General features: G+C 34.8%; 3 protein-coding genes across 3 annotated transcripts; all 3 read left to right on the forward strand.

The window, feature by feature from the left end:
• On the forward strand, nucleotides 1-3,234 carry adgrg4a (adhesion G protein-coupled receptor G4a; the record flags this gene model as incomplete). Its single annotated transcript, XM_079893018.1, has 5 exons — nucleotides 1-61; nucleotides 154-358; nucleotides 969-1,134; nucleotides 2,713-2,862; nucleotides 3,013-3,234. The coding sequence occupies 5 exons, from the start codon at nucleotides 1-3 to the stop codon at nucleotides 3,232-3,234; spliced, it is 804 nt and encodes a 267-aa protein (XP_079749144.1).
• Nucleotides 3,235-4,320: 1,086 nt separating this feature from the next.
• On the forward strand, nucleotides 4,321-6,014 carry LOC307171413 (adhesion G-protein coupled receptor G2-like; the record flags this gene model as incomplete). The annotated part of the gene is made up of 5 exons (XM_079893019.1): nucleotides 4,321-4,396; nucleotides 4,496-4,595; nucleotides 5,045-5,325; nucleotides 5,532-5,633; nucleotides 5,851-6,014. The coding sequence occupies 5 exons, from the start codon at nucleotides 4,321-4,323 to the stop codon at nucleotides 6,012-6,014; spliced, it is 723 nt and encodes a 240-aa protein (XP_079749145.1).
• Nucleotides 6,015-7,616: 1,602 nt separating this feature from the next.
• Nucleotides 7,617-11,769, forward strand: vgll1 (vestigial like family member 1). The gene is made up of 4 exons (XM_079893372.1): nucleotides 7,617-7,812; nucleotides 9,446-9,639; nucleotides 9,721-10,113; nucleotides 10,548-11,769. Exons 2-4 carry the CDS (start codon nucleotides 9,453-9,455, stop codon nucleotides 10,586-10,588), a joined length of 621 nt encoding a protein of 206 aa, XP_079749498.1. The 5' UTR covers nucleotides 7,617-7,812; nucleotides 9,446-9,452; the 3' UTR covers nucleotides 10,589-11,769.
• The last annotated feature ends 4,249 nt before the right edge of the window (nucleotides 11,770-16,018 follow it).

Genomic DNA, 16,018 nt, shown 5'->3' on the forward strand with positions numbered 1-16,018 from the left:
ATGAGCAAGTGTTTAAGGACGGTAGATTTTGATGATTTGGAAAATATCACAGTTACAGTTGGTAAGTTATCAATATGGGTTTTTATTTGGGTTTTATTTGCCAGAGAAAACAAAAGCACACTTAAATCAACCTTTAATGGCATCTGTCCCCAGACAACTCAGCAGACATTGTGAACATGATTGAGGATCTATTGAGGGAACAAACCGATCTGAATGATGCTCAGATGGACATTGTGCTTGAAAAGCTGTCTAAGGTCACTGAGATTGGAATTTTGACCACAGACCTGTCCAGCAGCATTACTAACATTGTTTCAGATATCTGTTATATCACAACTAATCCCACCCAAGTCACTAACAAGTAAGTATTCAAGCAGGCATTTTGTGCATGCTTGTATTATGATACAGATAATTAGCTCAAAATTGATATTTTCTGTCATTATTTTCACACTCTCATGTGTTTCCAAACCTGTATATGCCTACATTTTCATTTGTGGATACAAAATTTTAAAATTAAAATATAATGCCCAAGTTGCTATAATATGGCTTTAGAAGACACCAGAATATTTAATGAAAGAGTTGTATTGACTATTTTGAATCGATAATGCCTTTTTGTCTGTTTGGAGCATGACAGCCCATGGTCACCATCCACTTTCATTGTATAGAAGAATGAACATTTTGCTAAACTTCACATTTTGGGTTCCACAGAAAAAACTCATTTGGGTTTGAAACAACATGAGGATGGGTAAATGATGACAGAATATTTATTTTTGTCTGAATACCCCTTTAACTATTTAGATAACAAATGAAGCCTGGGTGAACCCTTAAAGGCTAAACATGTCTCCAGTGAAACGTTTTAATACCCCAATAGTTATTGGGGTATAGATGTGCAGTATATATGTATATGTCCCAGTATCTTATTTTCCTGCTGTCTTCACTCCATTGTGGCTTTCTGTCTTTGTGTGTGGTAGAGTTCTGTATATTACAGACCTTATGGGAGACAGGACGGTGTTCGCGGGAGATGCTCATAACATGACAGCACCTTCATTAGCACTGCAGCTGATCAACCCTGACACCTCTCAGTTCCATGGCCTCACATTTGAGGTGTCCTCCTTACAGAATGATAGCACCCCTGAGGTGAGAGACAAAGAGAGATTGTATATCTAACACTGCATGAGACCAAGATCATTATGGAAACTTTAGTCTCTTAGCGAAAATAGAAGTGTGATATTAAAATATCACAGTACCTTTGCAAACGTGTTTTCACACTATTGTGACCACAAGGTTTCTGTGTCCTTGTGTGCGTTAATGGATCGTGTGATTCAAGTGGTTATTTTAGCACCATTTACATGTCAGGTGTGATATTAAGCCTGACTACTGAATGACTTTTTACATCTAGTGAGATGTAAATGTATTCAGCCACCATTGTTGTATTAAAGCTGAATTACATTGGGATTAAAATAAAAAATTACATAACATTTTTTTTAATGTGTTAAAATACTTTCGTATCCCAATGTAATATGCAGAGACAACTATAAATAAGCCATTAATAGATACATTTCTCAAAAAACTGTCATTGTGACCAAACTCTGACTACATGATCAAAGCATAGCACAAGTGTTTTTTTTTTACCAAAGTTGACTCACAGAGCTTGTTTTGTTGCAACTAGAGTTAATAAAAAAATTGTTAAACTCTTTTAAATCTCCCTGTCAATATGTTGTTGTAGTATGTATAAACAAATACATTATGGAAATGTTTGGGTTGATTGATTTATGGTTAATCAACCTTTAGAAGCTTCAAGCAATCAGACTCTATCACATTCGTTCCCAATGGATACAAAACATCCCAAAGCGGGCTGATCACAGCTCTTTCTTGTGGTCTGCGGACAAGATGTGTAGTTACTTAGATTTTTGGAGTCTTTAGAGTTTACTGGACAAAGTTTCAGCATTTTTAGAAATGTTTATGAAGAACTAAATATAAAACACAATAAGAGTGCCATTTTTCAAATATCAGCTGACTACCAACAGCATGATGCACAACAGTTAAATGCACAAGCAGTTAATGTTGAATAGACTTTACACTACTTACTTTGTCCATTTTTGCTTAAAGAAAAAAGTCACAAAATCAAAGCAGAATCAACCACGCATATCCCCTATTACTAAACAAACCATTTTCAACTAATCGGCTGAGTGAATAATTCAATGACTCATTCATGAAGACAGTCACTTGTTGCTGTAACGCAGGGTGAACTCAAAAAACAAAGGGAGGGCTGGATCTAAATGCAAAAATAGTTTAATAACAGAATAGGGAACAGATAACAGAATGAGCATCACCAAACATACATCCATGTAGGACAAGACCTGACAAAGAACATAGGAACAGAGGTTTAAATACAAAGGGGCAAACAAGCTTAACAAGTTAACAAGACACACCTGGGGAAGACTAATCAACAGGGAAAACTACAAAACTACAAACAAGGCCACATGACACAGGAATGAACACAGAAACAATGAGAAAGAGAACACTGCAACTTAAAAGTCCCTAAGACAGGGTAGCACAAGACAGGAATCATGACAGATGCCACCTACAGTACTGGCATAACAATGTAACTGTAGAAAGAAGACAGGTTTTTTCAGCCATCAATATTTATAAAAAGTGTGACCTTGAATGGCTTATTGTGTTTGCAGTAATCTTTTCTTCCCATCCTTTTTGTAGATATTTTATGATGAGAACTTTACAGAGCATCCAAACTCAGGAACCGTAGCTTTCATTTCCTTACCTCCGGCAATTGAAAGCTTTTTCCCAAACAATGAAGCCAGGCCTCGTGTTCAGTTCCAGTTTTATGCCAAAGAAGATTTCTTTACGGTAACATACACTCTTTATGTATTTTCCTCAATTTCAGACGAAGAATAAACCACTTGAAGTCAGTTTAATGTAAATAACAGCATAACTATAGAATCATATTATTTGTTTATATGGTATACGAGTACTTCTGATGGCGAATTTTTCATCTAGGACCCTGCAATCAACATGACGCTGAACTCTTATGTGGTGTCTGCCAGTGTAACCAATGCCACAGTGAGCGACCTTGGCATCCCAGTGATGGTCACTCTCCGCCATCTCCAAACTACAGAGGTCTGCGTGGATACAATCAACCAGCCACCACCAAAACAAACCACAAATCAACAGTTCAACATCATTATTGCCCAATTATGCAACTGTTTGAACACACTATAGTAAACAGTTAAAATAATATGCTACCAGTACCACTAAATGCGTGATATCTTTGGTCAACAAATATCTTGATAAATATAGCTTCTAAGGCAGCTGTAATTAATCCACTATGATAACCCCTGACATTATCACAGATTTATAGTCTGATCATTAAAGTAATATTTCACCACTCTGTCTTTTTTTCCTCTATAGGACTGGGAGAGTGTCAGGTGTGTCTACTGGGACTTCAACAAAAACAGTGAGCTTTGTGATGCACATTTTTTACATTCAGCATTTAGGACTATCTATAGTAAGAGAACTCTTCATTTTGGGCGATGTCCCCATGACAGTTCAATGGTTGTTTGAATGTCTCATAGATAATAAAGGTGGATGGAACGATACAGGATGTGAGACAGTGAAGTCTAACGCCACTCATACGTCCTGTTCCTGTGATCACCTCACACATTTTGGAGTTCTTCTTGTGAGTTGCATGCATATACAGTCAATTCAAGCATTTTTATAAAGTACACAAAGTTTTACATTATATTTTTGGTTGTGTGAAAATAAATTTGCCTTTGCAACAGCACAAGATCAGTGAATTAAAACGGTCAATTTATCCAAGAGCAGTGTCAGTGTTCATTTATGAATGACAAACGATGGAGATGTGCACAACATTTGCATAATTCATGTAAAGATTTTGATTATTGTAACCGTTTTATTTTCCAGGATATCTCTAAAACTCCAATAAACCCGAAAGATGAAAGGATTCTGACTGTCATCTCATACCTGGGCAGTGGCATATCCTCCATCTTTCTTGGAGTCACACTGTTGACCTATTTGACCTTTGAGTGAGTTCATAGACTCTTTTGCATTATGTGTTCAGCATCCTATGTCTTACATGTGTTTTCTTACCACAGGAAACTGAGGCGAGACTACCCCTCAAAGATCCTTATTAACCTCTCCGTGGCCTTGCTAGGGTTGAACATGTTGTTCCTGGTGAACTCCTGGTTTGCCTCTTTTAACAGCAATGCCCTCTGCATTACTGTAGCTGCCCTTCTACATTACTTCTTCCTGGCCACCTTTTCTTGGATGGGACTGGGTGCAATCAACATGTATCTGGCCTTGGTCAAGGTTTTTAATTCATATGTGCCATCTTACATGCTCAAATTCTGTGCTCTTGGATGGGGTAAGACAGACAGTTTTGAATTTGTTCCTCTTATACTGTGGAGTATATCAATTGAATATAACAAATAAAAACACTGTTTCTGCTTCTGCTTTTTTTCAGGTTTACCTCTGCTGGTTGTAAGTTTAGTGCTTGCCATTGATATAAATTCTTATGGCGCTGACCTCTCTAGAGCACTTTTCCAAGAAGACTCCACTGCATTGTAGGTGCCAAACAACCAATCATTTATATTGATGCCAAGAACAATAACCATAAAGCAACCTGATCTCACAAGAAGTTGGCTTTCAAAAAAATCGAAACATTTCTGATCGTACAAAAATTAATGAATGAGATTGTACAAATTCGCCAATTTGCTAAGTCCTAAAATAGTTAGGAATTGTCATGAGACTGTGTTGGAGGAACAATGTTGTTGGAATCACATTCACTGTGATGCTTGTCCAGCTAATGAACGAACGATAATAATATTGAAAGCCAGTGTGACAGCCTTCCTAAAGCACGCGATTATATTCACAGAACATAACTGAATGGTGCTCTTGTTATATATAATGTTATCATCCGTTAGTGTGCTCTAGTTATCATTGGTTATGTTTATTTTCGTTCTTGGTGCAAAGAGGACTTTATGGTCATACTATCTCTCTTCATCCTTTTCAGCTGCTGGGTAAAGAAAGACGTGACCTTTTATGTGACGGTGGTGTCGTTTGTGATCCTGATCATGGTCTGTAATGTCTGCGTGTTTGCCGTGGTGCTGGTACAGATCCGTAAGATGCGGGTCAATAAGCCTGCCAGCAACAGAAAAGGGTTCCTGCATGACCTGCGAGTGGTGGCCAGCCTCACCTTTCTGCTGGGACTTACCTGGATGCTAGCCTTCGTCGCCTGGGGCCCAGCCAAAACACCCCTGCTGTACCTGTTCTCCCTCCTTAACAGTCTTCAAGGTAACAGCAAGGGCTGCTTATGCCTATGGAGAGAAAGTTAAAGCTGATGCATTCAAAGTATGTCTGAGACTGTGCACAGATGCAGTAGTACCATTGGGCAGATAAGCAAGAATGCATTATTGTAGAGATTAACAAAAGATATGTTGTTTTTGGATTGTAATCTTCAAATTCAAAGGACAAGTGTTTTGTTTTTTGCTGTATTTCAGGTTTCTTTATCTTCCTGTTTTATTGTCTGATGAAAGACAACGTAAGGAAGCAGTGGAGGATACATCTCTGCTGTGGAAGATTCAGACACACTGAATACTCAGGTTTGGCTCACATAAACAATAGTTAAACTCATACTTAACATCAAGCTATACTATACCGAAGAGAAGGCTATTCTAAATTATAATAATATTGTATAATTATTCTGTATTATACAAAACTATATCAAACATCCAAATATATAATAGTGTTCTAGATTACAATTCAATTCGAATTCCTTGGAAAAATGAAAAAGAATAATATTATTTGAATTTTAACCAGACTGGAGTCGTTCTGTAAAACCGGAGGCCAAAGCGAAAGGTGGTCAACACGTCTCCTCGCCATCCATGAAGTCTGAGACTACCAGTGAAAGGAAGATCTCTGATACCTCAAACTCAGGGGCCAGTCATGATGGTGTCTTCCTGACACGGGACAAAAAACAATAAATAAGGGAAGATGAATTCTGTGTATTCCATTTCTCTCTTTTTTATGTTGAATGACGACTTTGGAAATTTCCAGCAGAAATTCATAAAAAAACTTTTTTTTTTTTTTTTTCAATTTCAATTAATTATCATTTCATTGATAGAATTAAATTGTTTGTTGCAATATTTCTTTTATTTCTTCCAGAGAGATGAATTAATGAGGCCATGTGTTTAAACTGTTTTGAGTGGTGTCATTCCAGGGAATATCTATTCATTAGCCACCTGTAAAGTGACAGCACTTTTTTTTCCAGGATTACTAGTAATTTTGACTTCAGACTAGTATTAAAAAAGAAAAATACTAGCAGTTTTTCTCTGCCAACTCTAAAACGTCTTAGTAAGAAATCATTTAAAATGTTTGTTCACAATACTAACTGAGTTTTGGTAAACATAACTATATGTCTAAACTATGTTGCATTCACAATACTTGTTAAGATAAATTGTGACATTAATATTGAAATGAGAAATTAAATGGTGGCACTTTAGTCCTGTTTCGCATAGTCTACGCATAGCAATTTCAGTAACTGGGTTATAAGACCCTGAACCTAAACCTAAACCTAACCTAATAAGGTTATAACCCATGTAGTTAGGCTACCATGTTACACTTTCTTGGGTAAGTAGGGGAGAGCGGGGCACAACCTAACGCGGGGCTAGTTGTAACACACTTGTTTTAAATACTTCCAAACATGCAAGCATGACAAAAATTGGTGTATTTATTAGTTGCCATATCAATACTATATAGAGAAAAAAAATGCACCAAAATTCTGAAATCTTTGGAAGATAATATCACAGAAAATGTATTTAAACATAGCAAAAGTAAATTTACTTATGTTCATTTTTCATCTCTATTTTTTGTTTATTTAAAATTAGACAAATCTGATATTATTTTAATCCCCAATCTGTTGTTTAACAATTGAGATAGTTCTTTAACGGTTCACTAACTAGAAGAAGACACTAGCTTGGTTTAAATCCCAGTTGTGCAGATGAGGAACATTATAACACTGCATTACAATGTGCCCCAACGATTAGAACTACAGAATTCTATTGAGAAACCATGAGAAAAAAGGTGAATAAAGACTGAGAAATTATTAATTATTGTTATGTTTTGAACTATGCTGTATAGCTGTGTTTTGTGGTGTGTTTGTTGTCAAACTCAAAGATTAGTTTCTTTTTAATTATTAAAAAATGCCATTATTTTATATGAAAAAGTTAATAATTGTATTTTATTGAGAAAATATTTTAGTTTATTTTTTTGATTAGATCAGATAACATTTTAATCTGTCATATCTGTCATATGTTACAATGTAGCCTACCACACATATCTTTCAATGTAGGCCTACCCCACCTATCGTGTTTACACATTGTAACGTACGTACTGTCAAATAAAGTGTAACCAATAAAACGATTATTTGAAAAATATTATCTGATCCAGATCCACAATGTCCAAGTAAAACAACATGTTCTAAAAAAACCCATAATTTCTGTCAGTGTCATTTTTCCGGAGGTGACAGTTAAATGGTCTGACTTGTTCAGTCACATTCTACTCATACTGGTTAAAGTTCGCAGATTGACGCCCCACATTTAAGTGCAAAAACTGAAGTAGCCTAGTTTCTCTTAGTCGAGCTTTTCCTCATAGTGAAACGATTTAACATTCAACTGCAGCCATTTTAAATCTCGTGCAACGACGGATATCACCTTTACTTTAGCAATGTAATTGTTCGTGTTGCAGCGTCTGATTAACTCGATATTTCACGACTTTTGCACGGTGAGTAAAAGCTTTATGGTGGCTATTTCCATGACAGTAGTATTTTTTTTTAATTTTTTTTACAAAAACTGTAACATACGCGTAACGTTAATTTACAAAACTTTATTAATACTGTAAATCTGGAGATTTTCAAGGGCTGTCCGTGATTGAACGTAGTAACATAAGAGAGCAGGATATGAAGGCTTATTGTAAGTGTATGTAGCTATAGGCTACCTGTCAAAATTTTGGAAACATTACAATTTATGGTAGCAATTTACATTAAGGTTCATTAGCTAACATTAGTTAATGTATTAACTAACATGAACTAACAATGAGCAATGCATTTGTTACAGTATTTATTAATCTTTGTTAATGTTAGTTAAAAATCCATCTGTTCATTGTTTGTTCATGCTAGTTGATGGTGCATTAACTAATGTTAACAAATACAACCTTTGATTTTTATAATGTATTAGTAAATGTTGAAATTAATATTAACTAAGATTAATTAATGCTGTGGAAGTTTTGTTCATTCTTAGTTCATGTTAACTAAGGTAGTTAACTAATGTTAACTAATGAACCTTATTGTAAAGTGTTACCTAATTTATTAATGTTTTTGAAAGAAGTCTCTTATGATCACCAAGGCTGCATTTATTAAATAAAAAATTCAGTAAAAACAGTAATATTGTGTAATATATGTATAATAATATAATATATTTAAAAATAATATATATACAATTATGTGAATAATAAAATAATTAGGATTATGTGACACTGAAGACTGTAATGATGCTGAAAATTCAACTTTGCATCACAGAAATAAATTACTTTTGAAAATGTATTCAAATAGATAAGTTATTTTAATTTGTAATAATATTTTTCTATATTACTGTTTTTACTGTGTTTTTGATAAAATAAATGTAGACTTGGTGAGCTCTTCTTTTAAAAAGAACAAAAATGTTATGTTATATATATATATATATATATATATATATATATATATATATATATATATATATATATATATATTAGAGCTGTTTTATTTGACATTTTTAAATGAGGGTTGAAGCCATTACCAAAATTAGATTTTTTAAACAGTTTTTAAAAACATTTATTGTATACATTTTAAACATCATCATGTAATAAACAACATATAAAATATCTGACATATAGTTATATATATTGCCGAAGTATGATGTGTTCAATTCAACCTACTTTAACCTTTTAGTTCTCATAACAAAAACATTGAATTTGTGGCTCTGATGCTTTTTAAAAATAAGCATTTCTATGGAAACTGCTGTAATGGTCAGATTTTGTTGTTTAGCAGAACAGTGCTCATGAAGATAAGCCGTCAAAAAAATATAAAATAAATCTATCTCATATATGGTAGACCTATGTATCTTATTGGCACCTTTAAAAACATAAACACTTGAATAATTGATCAATTCAGCTAAAATACAATTTGCAAATGTATGATACAGTTGGGCTTTGAAATATCCCATATATATCCCATCCTTATATATCCCAAAGAACATCATAAAGTGATGGGATTTTATTGCAATTTCACATTAGAATGAGAAAACATGACACCGTGAGCAATGTAATCTGTCAGCGCTGCATAGATTGATAAATTATGCATTGCACACCATTTCTGCAGATCAGTGATGGAGGAGGATCTAGGAAGCCCAGTGGCTAAGGTTAAGGAGGAGTCGGGTAGTGTCCTTCTCACCTACTTCCAAGGAGACATCAACAGCATGGTGGATGAACATTTCTCCCGTGCTCTAAGTAAAGCAACTAAACCAAAGGGAGAGCACTCCAAAATTAAAAGAAACTGCAGATCTGCTCAAACAAGTAAACAAGTCCTCTCAAAATTCCTTTTACGTGAAATATTTGACTTGTTGAATGAGTTTAAACATTGAATTCTTTTTTTAGATGAAGTTGGTTCAAGTCAATGGGAAGCACAGTCACAAAGCAGGTTTCAGCCCATGTTTCCTCCAGAACATATCCGCCTAGGAACAAGCAGCGAGTCTCATTCAAACCATCATATGTCACCAAATCTCCCTGCAAACAACGCTGTTCTGTGGTCAGGGGATTCTAGGCAGGGTATGAGTCTCGCTCTGCCCCCCATGATGTACCCCTCGGCTGTATCCTCTGATGGTTTGATGGTAGCCGAACAACGGTACTCTCTATTAAACTTGCTCCACAACGATCGTCCTGACATGAGCACAGTGATGGGACCCTCCTCCAAACAAGAACTCATGTCTGGATGGACAAAGTATCCTGGATTTGGCGACCAGATGGCTTGTGATATCAATCTAAACTCTGGTAAATGCCCTTATTTTTTACCATCCTGTTTTAATCACACCGACGTAACCATACAGTACCGTTCAAAGGATTTTTTAATGTTTTTGAAAAAAGTCTTTTACACTTACCAAAGCTGCATGTATTTGATCAAAAGACAGTTAAAACAACAATATTGTCCTATATGTTTTAACAATTTAAAAATAACTATTCTATCTTAATGTATTTTAAAATGAATTTTCAGCAGCCGTTACTTCACCTTAATGGTTATATGAATAAATGTATTAATTTCTTTCAAAACAACAACAAATACACACTGACCTCAAGAAATTCAACGGTAGTGTATAGGCTACATAAATATTTAAAGGTCATTACATTAAAAGTTTACATTTTAGTCATTCTAATATACATTTTCATTCCTCAGTATTTTAATTAAGTCACTTGTGATTGCCTTTTAGGTGTTCAGGTGATTGAGAAAAAAGATCTTTATTGGTATTAACTCAAAAGATCTGAGATTTAAAAGCAAGAACAAAGAAGTCTTTCATCGCTCTTTCATTTAACTGAACATGTGATTAATGGACCTTGCAATGCTTCACCTGGAGGCTTCTGCACATCCAACCTGTTCAGAAACAAGCTCTTCGTGTACCACAGCACAGAAGATTGTACAAGAGATTGGTCTCAGGCTATATGGAAAAACACACAAAACGAGTAATCTGTTTTTACTGATTTTTTTTTTTACTGGCTTTTGTAGAGTGACAGAGTTCATTTGTTGCAAATGTTTAAAATGTAATCGATTTCATAGCAAATATGTGTAGGCTGCTCTGGGTATAAATAACTTTGATTTGAAAAAGGATTACAATCATGATGCATTGATCACGTACACAAATGAATAAATGCACAACAACTAAAAGTAGCTATAAAGAGGTTTTATTGGCTAGAGTATAAAGTAATTTAGTAAAATGCAGATGTTTCAATTTCTACAAAATATATTTATTCCCATTTCATTATTGGTTTTCAAGGATGAGAGCATGTTACACAACTTGTCTATGCTGGCATTTGGCTGTTTAAATTGCAGATAATACTGTAGTTTGATTGGATGCACTGCCTTTGGTGTCAACAGCAAAAATAAGAGTTTTCTCCCTTTCAATTTTTTTTTAAAGTCTATTTATTTTGCTATCCTAAAACATGCACAATTATACATTTATTCACATTTTATTATTAGCATCTATCATTGTTTTTATGCTATCTGTGATGCTGCCAGAAAGAGATTTTTATGTCACAAACCACCAGTTGAAACCACTTTGGTTTTGAATTTTATTGGCTTTAAATGAAATAAATGGCACATTACAACATTTCGTCAGTGATACTGAAAAATACCTTTTGTTTGTAAATTACATCAGACAGGCTTGGTTTTTATGACATTGAAATGACAGGCATAGCCTACTGAAAACACCGACACTGCACCCTAGTGGATGAGAACAACATTGCACTGCATCTCACTGGAAAAATACATTACTTGTAGCAGCATGATGTGAAGTCGGTATGATGTAGCCATCAAACTCAACTCCCCCGCCATGGACGCAGATGGAGGACCAGCCAACTCCACACCCCTGCTTGAGGATTGATGTCCTTGTACTATATTTAGCAGTAATCCATCCGGTGGCACACATGTCCCTTTCCAAAAAAAAAAAAAAAAAAAAAAAAAAGAAGGACCAAAGCCAAGCTCAGATCTGCGCTCAGACTCACCTCTGGCTAGAAACATTCACACAATTCACACAATCATTGATTGATCACTTCACATTTCATTGCAATATGGGAGTAAAGGACTCCTACTGGACAGAAAACTTTAAAGTGACTGATTTATGCTTTATAATTAGCCTACACAATATTACTCTATTCTTATTTGTCAATTGCACCATCTGATATTTTCTAAAGTCACTGTCATCCATGGTAATCAGATTATTTGGGATCATCCAAGGATCACTCAGATCATCACAACATTTTCTCTCGTATCACACGGCGGACTCTCGTATGAATAACCTATATATTTTCAGTACAAGCAATACGTGACATATGTGAGAATTCCAAGTATGTATTTATAAAACGGTAGGTGAAATTCAACGGACACTTTACTATCTACCAGAAAAGGCCACATGACGAGTCATGAATGAAAGGGAAGCAACTGACTCCATAGGTCACATGACAGTCCATATTTTTTTCACACTACACACATAAATAGGCCCACTAAAGTTTAGACGTACTTTTTAAAGTTCTTCATCAAAGTAGTACCTACACTGAGAGTAGGCTATACATGATTTCAGACGCAGCTGCTCATTCATAAAAACTCAACTGCTGCCATCTTGCACCTCAGTTATCGATTTAGTGAAACATCAGAGGTAACACGTTATTTCAGTTGTCCACTTTAGACATTCTATTAACTACATTGCAGCTACATGTCAAATAAGTTGACTGTCTGCACTTTATTTTGATTGTCCTCCAACAGACATTCTACTAGTAACTTTGCAATTAGGCCATGTCAATTTATTCTTCTAAACCAAACCCAACAGTCTAATACTCGAATGAGAGTCAGTTGACATGTAGTTGCAAATGAATGCATGTTAGACATGTAGTTGCAAAGTTACTTATAGTTAGTAGAATGTCTACTAGTAGAATAGTTTGTAGTGTAACCTGGTTTTAATATTACTTTAATATTGTTGCAATGTTAATTTTGTTGCTTGGGTGATTGTGTTGTACATTGCAATCGAATATTTTTTAACAGAGGTTTAAGATAATATACAGATACAGTTATAAAATATTTTCAACTGAAATTAGTATTTTGTGCCGCAGTATTTATTAATTTGTCGAGTCGCTGTTTAATCAGCAGGTTAATGTACAGTCAAGCCGATTGTGCCCCTTACCAGATTTCATCAAATGTTTCATATTTTATGAAAAATATGTCTCATATTTTGTCTTACTCTGCTACTTAGCTCAAAAAGTCATGGGGTTTGATCGGCATACTCCCAGTTTAATGAGAAATGGTCTCATTTGTTTAAAAACCAAAAACCAAAACATTATGGTGCTTCGTGATATTGTGCTGCACAGGGCAAATTGGATGTATTTCACGACGACTCTGGCATTTCGGTCTGCCTTTGTTATTGACACTCTCTCCAGTCAAGCCTCCTCTCTCGCACTTAATCTGTAATTCTAATATAGTCTGCAGAGATACCTCAAGAATCCACAGCACAACTCAATTAGTGTGCTGACCTACAGAGGTATAGGACATATTTCAAATAGGACATATTTCATTTCTGCCACTATGATATTATTATTATCTTACCTCTTATTGTCAGTGTTGCTTAGCCAATTTCCATGATAATCTGTCATTTCTTAAACAATGTTCTGACATTAGTGACTAAATAGCTTCGGTTGACTATTGTGAGCTACAGCTGATAACACTGACCTACAAGTATCCGGATTCTGGCATTATGTTAATGCTGATATGTCAGTTTTATTAACTTTCTTGTAACTGCAGTGTCTCTGACAGCACTTGTTTAATTGTCACGTCTGGGTTCAGGAAGACAGAAGAATCAAGTTCCAACACAACGTTTAATGGAACGAAGGAACGGACAGATGGACAGTAACTGTAATCGGACAGATAATTAATGTGAGGGACCAATTTATATAGCAAACACAAATTAGGATGATTAATAGAAGCTGACACATATGAACCAATAATGAGCAGCGGGAAAACTGAACAAAGGAACACATGATGAATATGAAAACAAACTAAAAGTCCATGATAATGAAACTAACTGAACTAAATGTGACATTAATAAGGCCTACTGCTGTTTTATGAATGTGTTTTTAGGGAGAATCTGTCATTTGTATGGTAGCAATCAACACGAATGATGGAGTTCCATGTAAACTAACCGCTAGGACAAGGGAGTTAGGCTACTTATACAGAGAACTAAACTAGACGGGTGGGATTAATCAGTACACTGTAAAATATTAATGTTGGTTAAATTTGAATTAACACAATGAAGGAGACTGGTTTAATACATATAAACACAACATATTTTATCTGAACCACATTAAATATCTAAGTTGATTTGACAAAAGATACAAAGTTGTGATAACAAATCATGAAAATATTTTTCCTAATTTAACTAGGAGTGAAGTCACTAATCTTATTTGACATTCATTTTCAACTAAGCCGCCATTTGTCCCAGCTATAGCACAGTTAGCTAAACATAAAGGTTACACTTTATTTTGATGGTCCACTTCTAATACTAACTACAAGTAACTTGTCAAATACATGTCAACTAACTATCATTAGAGTATTTGACTGTTAGTGTTGGGTTTAGATTAGTAGAATAAGTTACTAATAGTAAGAATATCTGTTGGGGAACCATCAAAATAAAGTGTTAGCCGATATTAAGCAGACAGTCAGTTGACGTGTTGGAAAGTTATATTGTTAGTAGAATGTCTAGTGGACCATCAAAATAAAGTGTTACTAACATAAATGATCTAAAATACCAATACAACACTTGTATATTTGTAATGTGTAAATCTAAAAAAAAAAGACTAACGCATTAATAACATAACCAGCTGACAAAATTGTGGGAACAGTGATTTGCAATGTTTCTAAAACGTTAAAATGTCCAATTTTCTTGGATTTTCTTTCTCTTATTAAAAGGTTATACAATACTGTTATTTTTACTAAAAATATAACAGTTTTTGAACGTTTATTTGTAATATTACAAGAATGAATGAATGAATGAATGAGGCATTTATATAGCGCTTTCATATGTACTACTGTACACCCAAAGCGCTTTACAATCAAATCAGGGGATCCTCTCCTCAACCACCACCAGTGTGCAGCATCCACTTGGATGATGTGACGGCAGCCACAGTACAACGGCGCCAGTGCGCTCACCACACACCAGCTATAGGTGGAGAGAGGATAGAGAGTGATAGAGCCAATTCAAAGTAAGGGGATTATTAGGAGGCCATGATTGGTAAGGGCCAATGGGTGGAATGTGGCCAGGTTACACCCCTACTCTTTACGAGAAGTGTCATGGGATTTTTAATGACCACAGAGAGTCAGGACCTCGGTTTTACGTCTTATCCAAAGGACGGTAAAGAAGGTTAACGTTAAGTATAGGCCTAACATCATAAGGATGTTCCAAGAACGCTTTTCTTTCAATGTTATAAGAATGTTAATCATGTAAAAATAACAACATAACAACGTTCAAAGAACGTTTCTCTCAACTTCATGAGAACGCATATCAAATAAACTATTATTAATGTTATAAGAAAGTTCTATAAATGTTATTTATACAACATTTAACATGAACAAAACCTGAAAGTTGTGGGAATGTTTACTGTTAAACATTTATGTCTGGCTGTATATGGAAGCATGTGAGCAGCGTAATTGCTATGGTTCCTCAGTCTGGTTGTGCAATGATTAATCACATCCAAAATGAAAGTTTGTGTTTACATAATATATGTGTGTACTGTGTATAATTATTTTGTATATATAAATACACACACACATGCATGTATACATTTGAGAAATATTTGCATGTAAATACTGTATATATATTTATATAGATTTTATATTATAGCGGCACAGCCTATATAAATATAAATATTTTATATTAACAAATTTTTCTTAAATATATTCAAAATAATTATACACAGAACATTCACATATATTATGTAAACACAAACTTTCATTTTGGATGCGATTAATCGCGATTAATCGTTGCACAGCTCTATACGCTGCAAATACACGCTCAGACTTCAGGTATAACATTTATCAATACTGAAACGATAGCCTACATGTATAAAAATAGTATGTAGGTAGCCGACATTCACTTAGAAACCTTTGTTTTTTTCCACTTTCTTTTGAGCCCCCCTCCCCCCA

Source organism: Squalius cephalus, assembly GCF_949319135.1.
Source record: "Squalius cephalus genome assembly, chromosome: 14".
Taxonomy (NCBI): Eukaryota; Metazoa; Chordata; class Actinopteri; order Cypriniformes; family Leuciscidae; genus Squalius; species Squalius cephalus.

What these genes read in the sequence shown, in the direction of transcription:
- vgll1 (XM_079893372.1), top strand. Translation starts at nt 9,453, where the DNA reads ATGGAGGAGGATCTAGGAAGCCCAGTGGCTAAGGTTAAGGAGGAGTCG. An exon ending in CTGCAGATCTGCTCAAACAA is followed by an intron (nt 9,640 to 9,720) that starts GTAAACAAGTCC and finishes TTCTTTTTTTAG; the next exon opens with ATGAAGTTGGTTCAAGTCAA. An exon ending in TGATATCAATCTAAACTCTG is followed by an intron (nt 10,114 to 10,547) that starts GTAAATGCCCTT and finishes ATTGCCTTTTAG; the next exon opens with GTGTTCAGGTGATTGAGAAA.